Consider the following 9,872-nt stretch of genomic DNA (forward strand, 5'->3'; position numbering starts at 1 on the left):
GATCCGTTTATCAGCAAGTGAATTCCAACACAAACCTCTGACTCAACAGCATTATAACATGGGAATCTCTCCTCACCGACAGCCTGCTGAACACAGAAAGCCAGAAAAGGTGCTTACTGGCATTACAGAGTGTAAAATTAGCTTTACTACTTCCAGCATAAACTGGAGGTGGTGACAGGAGAGAGAACGATATTTGAAGCTGAAACCCTGAAACCCTGAAACCCTGACCTCTGGAGAGGGTTCAAGAACAACGGAGACAGACGGGGCAGCTCTGCTGGAAGACAAGGCCTTACTGTCGGGTCCCCACACACACACACACGTCCTCTCTCTCTCATACGCACACTCATACACACACCTGTGTCCTGGATTTGAACATCTGACTCTTAGCATCAACACTCAGAAGCCACAATATTGTACGTGTAAAGTTCACTTTCTTCTACTTTTGTTTTAAGGAGACAAACAGGAAAAAAAAAGAAAACGAGAGGGAATCAGTAACTAAATAAAAAGTCACTTTTAATGGAAGTTTTTCTTTCACACTCACAATCAAGCTTATAGTCTGATCACAGAGAGAGATGTTGGACATTCACCCAGAATAAGACACACGCTGGTCAGTTTTATCAGACAAAAATATATATATATTTAGAATCTTTACAATAAGCTTGAATCAGGAACCGTACACAGAGGAGTGTGCACACCTACAGTCAAACACTGAATTTTTTTTTTAACTCCTCCAACAAGTCCTTTTTTTTGTACCCTGGTGTCAGTGTAGAATTCTTGTTTTAAGCAACGGCAACTTTTTTTTTATTTTATTTTTTTACAAATGTGCAAATAAGACATATTTGGAATCCTTCAGCGCTCAGTGTAAAAAGTCCAGGATCCTCAGGAGCAGTGACGGAGCTCTCACTCCACCTCAGTTCTGCCCTCTCGAGTTTAAATACAGCTCCTCGTTGCTTTGCCTTTCATTTTCAAGTAAAGTGCTCCTCTAGCAAAAACCACACGGCATGAGATCAGTCTCGTATTTTTTCGCCACTGGTTGAAAAAGAACTGAAAACACAAACCCAACTGTCCGATGGAGGAAAAACATGGGAATGTCTCTTTTTAAAGTAAAAAAAAAAAAAAAAAAAAAAAGCTAAAGCCAACGATGGGAGAGGCAGTCCCGGCTGTTTTGTGGGGAGGTAACGGTCTCGTAAGTCCCAGCAGGAAGTCATACAAACTCCAGCTTGCCGTGGCCGCTGTACATCCCCCAGTGCACCAGAGACAGGATCTTGTCGTTGCCCAGGTCGGCCTGCCTCATCTTGTCGCAGGTCAGACAGCAGTTCTCGTGGCCCGTCACGGGCACCATGCACTCCAGGTCCAGTTTGGCCACGTGGCCCTTCTTGGTGTGGTGGCCGTGGAAGCTGTAGTGGAGCCGCGACAGCATCTGTTGCCGCTGGTCCTGCAGCCGCTTGTTCTCGCTGCGCAGCATCCGCAAGGCCAGCATGATGAGCAGCACCAGGATGAGGCCGCCGGCGATGGGCACGGCGATCACGGCCGCCCGGAACCACACCTCCTTGGCCGATGCCAGCTCCTGGACCCGGGTCACCAGGTTCCTGTTGCTGCTGTCCGGCTGGTACCTGCTATCTGCGCGCACACACGGGGAGAGACACCTGGTTAGCGGCACGCTCGTGTGGTTTCCGCTGATCCCTGTTATCACGTACAGATTTTTGCAGGCTCGGCTTTAAAGCGAATGAATATGAACTGCTGTTTGCGGCTTAATGAGAAGGAGCTGCTCTGCTCGACAGTCCTGCCAGTAAAGTAACCACAGGGAGAGAAAATGAGAGACAGACAGACAGACAGACAGACAGACAGACAGACAGACAGACAGACAGACGGGAGCGAGGAAGCGAGAAAGGCCAGCAGGGGCAAAAACAACCGAGTCAACTTGTCCCAACTGAGAGCCAGAAATTAATTGACGCTGCTAATAAACTATATTCTGCTCTGCTCGGGGTCACAACAGAGAAATCCCCTCCGGAGAGCTGCCCTTCCTCTGCGGCTCTCTATGCGCCTTTTCATTACTCCAGAAGCTGGTGCTGCTGTCCAGCCTGCAGACTTGGGAATATTCATTCTATGAGGCGCATTCCTACTCAGTGGGAAAATTACATGGTGCACACATAATAAAAAGAAGAATATATCTGATCTCCTTCCAAGTGCTTAAAGGTAAACTGGCTGCTCCCTGCCTTCCCAGGCACAGAGCTGGAGCCCATTAAAAGTCAAATTGAAGTTCTGTTAAGCTGGAAAATAGAGAGAAGAAAAAAAAAAAAAATAAAAAAGTAGGAGGGGGCAAGGGTGGCCTGCATGTCCATAAACAGCAAGTGTTTGAAGAACCCTACAGCTAAACGTATTGCTTCTGGAACTGGAAAGAGGAAAACATGGAATATTTACTGAGGAGGAATCGTAAAATCCCCCCAGAGAGTCCAATCATTTTAAAAAGCAGTTAAAGGGAATTTCATATTTCAGTTTCAGTGAAAAATAAACATCTCGACAGCCAGCGATTCAGCTCGGCGAGGGGTTCTTCTTTACCTGTCGAGTCCCTGGGGTGCGCCAGGTCTTGCAGGCCTCTGTAGTTGCACATGTCGTCGTGGCAACACTCCAGCGTCGTGGCCCCGGCGAGGGCGTCCGCGGCCCTTTGGCTGCTGCTGCTGCAGATGTCAGCGGCGTTGGCGATGGGGTCTAAACACCCGTGGGTGAGGGGGGAGTTTACGTTGTGCGGGTCCAGGACCTTCGTGAAGCAGGCGTTCAGTTCTGATTTGCACATATATCCGGTGGCCACGCAGTGCGGCGCGTCACAGTAGCACCTTATTTCTCCTGGAAACAGCAAAAAGGCAGAGTTAGGGAAACCCGTGTACTTACAGCCTCTGAAGCGATGATTTAATTTGACTTAAGTTCTGCTGATATTTTGCCTGTAACATGCAACAACGAGGTTCCTAAACTGCGCAGAGACCGTCAAGGGACCCTTGTAGAGTTTTCCTCGATCAACCGTCGTTAATATTAATGTCATGATGTCAATATAACCCGGCTCCTTAACACATATCGTTTTGTTTTCCGGGTTTTATTTCTGCGCCGTTTTTAGCGAAGTCGTGTCTATTTATACGAAATAAAATCCAACAATAATGCTGCCGCTCAGATTAATGGTTCACATTTGCAGTCTGTTGTGTTGCTACTTTTATTTTGAAACCTTCATCTCAAAGTATCCGCTGAACCCTGCAATAAACATCCAGGTAACTTTAAGGAGCTCAAGGGACATTCCAGGCTGTTGCCTCTATTCACCAATCACACCTTCATTAAAAGAGCTTCTCATATAAATGGCCCTTTTTGTCTGTATAATAAAACAGGAACCATGTAGCTTATAATTAGTGGTTTGTTTGCCAAAGTCAATTTCTTTCAACCCAAATGGAAACTGGTAAAGAGGGTGTGTGTGTGTGTGGGGGGGGGGAATCATGGAGCACAGTGCAGAATCCCACCCCCCCCCCAGTTTGCAGGCAAAAGCTTTACTTGTGGTCAGGGCTGCCTGGGGGTTGGGGCGTGGTGGGAGGGGGGCAGCAGGGTGCTCGGAGGTCTCATCTAAAGAGCTTCCAGCAACCGTATCATTACGGCTGCCTGCTTCTACACGGGCCCACTCATTACTTCATCCACTGCCTCTTTTTCAAAACATAAATCTAGGCCAAGGATCTGCCCAAACAAAACAAAAGCAGTACTTTAAGTTTCTATACTTTTATGGTCCTCGTGTCCTCCGGAGTCATTATGACGCATTTACAAGACACTAAATGCAAATCTAGTTATCCAACAAACCCATGTTATTAATTCTTCATTAGGACCGGTGACTGTTTTGCATTAAAACAACAACAACAACAAGAAAAAGGTAAATTATCAGAGCTCCACAAATAAGAAAACAAAAAGTCTTCTGGTATGTTTCCATGTTCTGGGTTCAAAGAATGTTTCAGAAAGCCCAGTTCCTCTATGAATGCACCAACTCGCAGTGCAGGAGCACATCCATCAGATCAGTGTTTTCCCTGTGAATGATTGGAGCAGCAGGGCCCGGGCAGGTCATTTGGAGAATATTTCATTAGAAAGGAGAGGCCCCTTTGTGGGCTGAAGGGGGGGTGGGGTGGGGGGGGGCACAGGCCGAGCACTGGGGCTTTGGAGCCCTGCTCGGTCTTGTATGAATGGCAGCTTCAAAACGGAGTGAAAGCAACTTATCCAAGTGAAACATAACAGCCAAGACGTGTAACACATATTGTAACACTAATAATAGTGGTTCAAAGAGTTTGGATTTAAAAAAAAAAAAAAAAAAAAAAATTTTTAATTGGGAGTTAAAACTGGGAAACCTTATGAGTCTACAACTTTAATGACGTTTTTAATCGTAGTGGTTTTGTTGTTTCCACTGCAGTTATTTAAGCTTTTGAATAAGAGTTGATTCAGAGTTTTTAGGAATAATACAAAATACGCACGTATAAGAAAATGTGTCAAAAAGGTTCTGGTTAAGTTGTAATGGAAAATAATAGTAAGTACAGCCTCGCAGAGTAGTTTAGTCTGTTGTTTCCTAACACGGGGTTTAAAGGCCAAACGCTCCAGGATTGTTTGGCTGCGATGTTTTGAGGAACACCGGCGCGAGCCTGCGTTGCGCGTGAGAGCGGCACCTCTCCGCGTGAGGTTTCAGCTCGGTCGTGTTTTAATCACCACCAAACACGGTTCATCCGGATTTTCAACGAGTTAACAAACATGCCCCGTCCGCGGAGCAAAGTCTACACGTACCTTTGGTCAGAAGGACGGCCATGGCACAGAGCTCCAGTTGTAGCCAAATGGAAATGAAACTGGACTGGCGATCCATTTACACCAAATTACTGCGCAGGAGACGTCCTCGTATGTCCAGTAGCAGCAGCAGAGTCCGCTGGGCAGAGAGCCGCTCGACAACCAAGATTTACATGGAGCTACGGCGAAAAATGAGGCATTCCTGTGCTGAAACACGACAGCTCGCAACCCTGACCGACCGTACAGCGAGTAGCAAAAGATATTACCCCAAAATGTCTCCTCCCCGGCATGGAGACAGAAACGTTTGTTGTTTTTTTAAAAGCGGTCCGACATTACTGGAGCACGCAAAAAATACTGCGTCTTCTTCTTCAAGCCGAAAGAGGACAAACAACAACAAAAAAAGAGTGATAATAGTCCTTAAAAGAGAGTGAAGTGGGATAGAAAGTTGTCACAGCGGGTCCCCCTTTGCCTCTCTATGTGGTCGATCACGGTGAAACATCACTTTTGTATTCCTGGACGGAGAAACGGCGAAATAAAGACGAAGGAGTCCACCGGACCGAGGACTGCACACAGACCGGGACCAGGCACGATTTATCCGAGCAAACAGCCGTGATCCGACAGAGCTCCGCCCCCTGCAATCTGATTGGTCAGACGAACGAGAGGGGCGTTAGTCAGAGGACGAGACGATAACGTATCCGGTCATTCTTTTCAAAATAAGACATGGCACGTTATAAGTCTCAGTCAAACATGAGGCAAAGGAATGCGTTCAAAAAGTTAAAAATGTCTTAAGGTGGGAAAAAAAAAATAGAATAGAAATAAAAAATATTGATTAAAAGTTCCAGTAAGTGGGATTTTAACCATAGTATGTTTCACATTAGAAACAATGTAGAATATATACAAACAGATGTACAAATGAAAAGTTTGCTGTTTTTCTGGGGTTCCTTTGTTTATGAGGACAGCAAATCAGCTAGTGTTGTTACATTAGTGAATAATGGCAGGATATTGTGATTTATTGATGATACGTTTTTTTTTCCAACCCGCTTCACGAGACTCAATCTTTAAAGCTGCTTTTTATTTGAAAATTCTAAATCTGCGACACATTTTCACAGAACTTCTTATATTTGTATTATATTATTTCATTGTTCAGTGCATTCCAATTATAGATTGTCTATTTTCCTCTAAGTGACCAACAGCTTTTATTTTCTAGGTCAATATCACCTAAATTCCGGTCTTGTTCTATTCTTCACTCTCCAGCCTGATCAAGCCAATGCTTTCATTCATTGTCCTTCATTTCCATAATGCCATGTTCCATATGTCATTATTGGATGCCATTGGTCTGGGCAGCAGTCACTCCACCAGTTTAATAAGTATCCCGCACACTTTACTCATACCTGACAACAGAAATGTAGACTTTGGACATAAGACTTACCATAAGTAGTAAACTATTTAATGTTTATAAAAAAAACCAAAAAAACAAACAGAGTAATGTAGGCCTATATAATAAATATGAAAGAAGCGCGCGTCTTCTTATATGACAGATTACATGTAGGTCTAATTACCGACCAAGTTTTAGGAAATATCCAATAAAGGGCAGACTGTCAAAGAGTGCAGGTTCTTCGGGTATAAACGATTATGGGAGATAGTGCATGCAACGTTTTAATTGCGTAGGTTAAAACATAGATGTGTGTTTCATACCCTGTAGACTGTCAGTGATCTCGTTAACTGCGGCATGGAGCCCGGTCAGTGTGGCCAGCAGCAGTGGATACCTGCAGCGTCATCGTGCCGGCAGCCTGGGTGACGCCGCGCTGAGCCGCTTCCCTTCAGGCTACCAGACTGCCGCTGCAGGGAGGAGCGGACAGCCGCTCAGAGAAATTAGCAATCCAAAAAAGCACATGGCGCCACTGAGACGACACTAACGCACGCGCGCGCAACGCACGCGCACAGACATAATTGCCCTTAAACAATCGGCAATGCAAAACACACGCGGGATCTATATCGGCCCCAAATGCTTTCTGCATTAAAAACAACAACAAAAATCTATATTTACAGGACATGATATATATACTCAATATATTTAATTAAAGTTTATTTTTATTTTATTTTGCAATAACGGCATAAATAAATGACCCACCCTCCCCCCCCCATGCAGAAAGTCTAAGAGTTAGCCTACTTCATCCTGAGCAGGGTTATCAGAGAAGATCCAGTCCGCAGAAATAAAACATCCGCGGGCCTGTATTGTGTCCCACAGACAACAGGATGAGGATCCTGCTTTAGGGAACATGGAGGACTACACACTGCAATTACCGTAATTATCTGCAATTCCACTGAGGCGCCAGTCCACGTCTGCCGTTACATCATTTATCTGCTGAGAAGTGCGTGGAAAGGCTGCAGGCCGGCGGAGGTAACACTTCAAAATGCTGGATCCCTTCATTCTCAGGAACAATGACCTGTTGTAATGTCTTTAAAGCAGTTTCTATAATACTGGGCGTCACTGTCTGGGACTGGCATGATGTGCAGTTTCCATGATTACGGCTCCTATTATCAGTGCGTTGGAAATATCAAAGACTGTAGGCATGAGTTTGGACTTTCAGTTAAATAGGATCAAAAATGTCCCTTTAATAGACTGTGAGCAGAGGTTACACGACCGGCAGCCTCTGAATGTGGTTGGTAGTTCAACATTACCACCTGGTGGTCAGAGCGGGTAACGACAGTTTTATTCGACAGTCACTTCTGCTCCACTTCTGAAAATAGGTATTCAGGTGGATGGATTCCTTTTCTTTCTTTCTTTTTTGACATGCACACAAACCCAGTAATTTACATCAAAGGGGAATTCCGGCTATAATGTTATAAGACACTTGTGAGATAAATTACACCAGCAGAGGTCTAAAAAGACATTAAACTCCGGACCAATATCCTCTGTCTGTAGAGCCTCCCTGCTTGGTAAACAACCACTTCTCCTGCCTCGCATTCAGTTTGCAACGCAGGGTTTACCTTAAAAAAAAGATAACCCCAGTGACATCACTATGACATCATCAGGGTTATTGTATTTTCAATATTATTTGCCTCTTATTTCACAGCTATTTTAGCCTGTAATTTATAAATAGTCATTCATCTTTTTTAGTTATCACTCCCGGTTTGTGCTGTGTACTTTTCTTTAGTTTCTGACATGCTCTTTGTTAAATAAACTTTACATTTAAAAATAAAAGCCCCTCTGCAACCACAGGGGACATTTATAGAAGAGTTTTTAACGGGCCGAGTAATACGCGTCCTTATGACATGTAAAGTGAGGTTGATGAAAGTCTGATGAAGGGAACCTGCTCATTGGGAAACTTGATGTTTGAAAGCCCACCAACAACCAAACAAAAGCGTGTGTGTCGCCCCGCGGAGAGGATGAGCGTCAACGAGCTCTCAGCACAGGGAGTGGGGGGGTGGGGAGCGCGTTTCATCATGTGAATGATCTTACAGGGTGTGATCACGCCCCACAGGTTGCGTCGGCTTTCACACATTAAGGAGACAGTCGTAGGTGTGACCTGCCGCAGACAGGAGGGACTCTGCTTAACAAAGCCCCCACCCACCCGGCTTCCAGAATCGTGCCGCTTTGATGAGCCGAACCCGAATGTCCATGAGAGCTCCCAGCAGAGCTTCCTCCGACACCTCCTCTGTGCTTCCTCCTCTCCCTTTGATGTGAGCCACATCATCAGAGACAGGCAGACTGTCTCCATCCTCTGATCTACTTCACTTCTCTTCAACATAATGCAGCAAATACTGTCTCCATCAGAGTCCCGTGTGGATAAATGCAGTGGACACGCATGCAGGGAAGCTGCTCCACATTTGGTTATAGAGGCTCAGAAAGCACTCGGCCAGGGTTCGTCTTCATCTGGACTCCTCTGAGACAGGAAACTGATGGCATCCACTTTTGTTTCGCCTTGTTTTATGGAATTCATTTATCTCCTCCTCAGAAAGAGATGGTTTTGTAGATAATCTGTGCTCGACTCGGTGGCTGAATGCGAGGCCCTGCTTCTCTACTTGTACGTTTAGTGCCGGGAAACATGGTGGAGTTTGAAGTGGGACTTTAATGCGGTTCAACCCTGTAAATGACAAGACGGTTATTTACAACATAAACACAGCTCTGGAGAAAATGGACTGTTTTGGTATAAATCTGATTAGATCTGTCTTGAGCCTGAAACTTCTTTTTCAATGTTGGTGTTTACATGATAAACAAAGCAAAAAGCAGTATTGTTAACTGTTTAACCGTCCTGTTTTCTAACCTCTGCCATAAGTCTGATTTGTCATTTCAACCAAACAAAGTTCAAAGCTTCCAGCGGCTAAAACTGCAAGAAAAATGCCGCCGGTGCCCATAAAGGAAAAAAAGGCAGAATTCTGCCGTCTCTCAGATCAGATCATCGGTATTGAACAGTTCAACACTAACAAAACAAAAAAGATTGCTTCCGATTGTATGCACAAAGACCAGAAAAATGTGAGAAGTAAAACATTAATACAGTTTATTATACATGTAAATAGCTTTTAAGCTCAAGACTAATTTGAAAGATTTCATTTTAGTTGTATTGAAAGGAAACTGTGCAAAACATCCGCTCAACAGCATGTCGTTGCTACGTGACGTGAAGGAAGTTATGTTCCTGTAAATGAAACATGTAATGTGTGATCCGTGTAAGAATGCACTAAGAAATAATAAAAAAAAAAAATTAAAAAGGAAAAAGTTTTAATATCTTGTTTGTTTGTTGGGAATAGGTGGAATTGTAAAAATAATTATAACAGAAGGTCTCAAACCTTTTCCAGAGCTCACAGTCACTAGTTGGAGCTCAGAGGGTTTTTAACAGCAGGTGAAAACAGCAGAAAAAGTAAGTAAACTGACCTTGTGTCGAGACTGTCTGTACAATCCTGAGGTGGAATAATTAAGTAGCTACCGCCACCTGCAGGCAGCGGATGGTATAACCAGTAACTTCAACCTGAGACGGGCTCAATGTGCAGAACTCTACTTCATACCGAGGACCGAAACCTGTTTTCCGTTTCTCCTTGGGTCTTAAGTCTCAAGAGCACGTTCTCCAAAGTTCACTTAAAGATAT

General features: G+C 44.5%; 1 protein-coding gene across 1 annotated transcript; it reads right to left on the bottom strand.

The window, feature by feature from the left end:
• Positions 1-496: 496 nt before the first annotated feature.
• Positions 497-5,363, bottom strand: bambia (BMP and activin membrane-bound inhibitor (Xenopus laevis) homolog a). The gene is made up of 3 exons (XM_069151310.1): positions 4,792-5,363; positions 2,560-2,844; positions 497-1,620 (listed from the first exon to the last, which is right to left on the bottom strand). Exons 1-3 carry the CDS (start codon positions 4,865-4,867, stop codon positions 1,205-1,207), a joined length of 777 nt encoding a protein of 258 aa, XP_069007411.1. The 5' UTR covers positions 4,868-5,363; the 3' UTR covers positions 497-1,204.
• Between the last annotated feature and the right edge of the window lie 4,509 nt (positions 5,364-9,872).

This window comes from Embiotoca jacksoni, unplaced genomic scaffold (assembly GCF_022577435.1).
Source record: "Embiotoca jacksoni isolate LCO1_2020_lvr unplaced genomic scaffold, fEmbJac1.0.p SCAF_17, whole genome shotgun sequence".
Classification (NCBI taxonomy): Eukaryota; Metazoa; Chordata; class Actinopteri; family Embiotocidae; genus Embiotoca; species Embiotoca jacksoni.

Excerpts from the sequence above, each read along its gene's own strand:
- bambia (XM_069151310.1), bottom strand. The coding sequence starts at position 4,867 with ATGGATCGCCAGTCCAGTTTCATTTCCATTTGGCTACAACTGGAGCTC. Across the intron at positions 2,845-4,791 it reads GGCCGTCCTTCTGACCAAAG|GAGAAATAAGGTGCTACTGT; the intron begins GTACGTGTAGAC and ends TGCTGTTTCCAG. Across the intron at positions 1,621-2,559 it reads GCACCCCAGGGACTCGACAG|ATAGCAGGTACCAGCCGGAC; the intron begins GTAAAGAAGAAC and ends GTGTGCGCGCAG.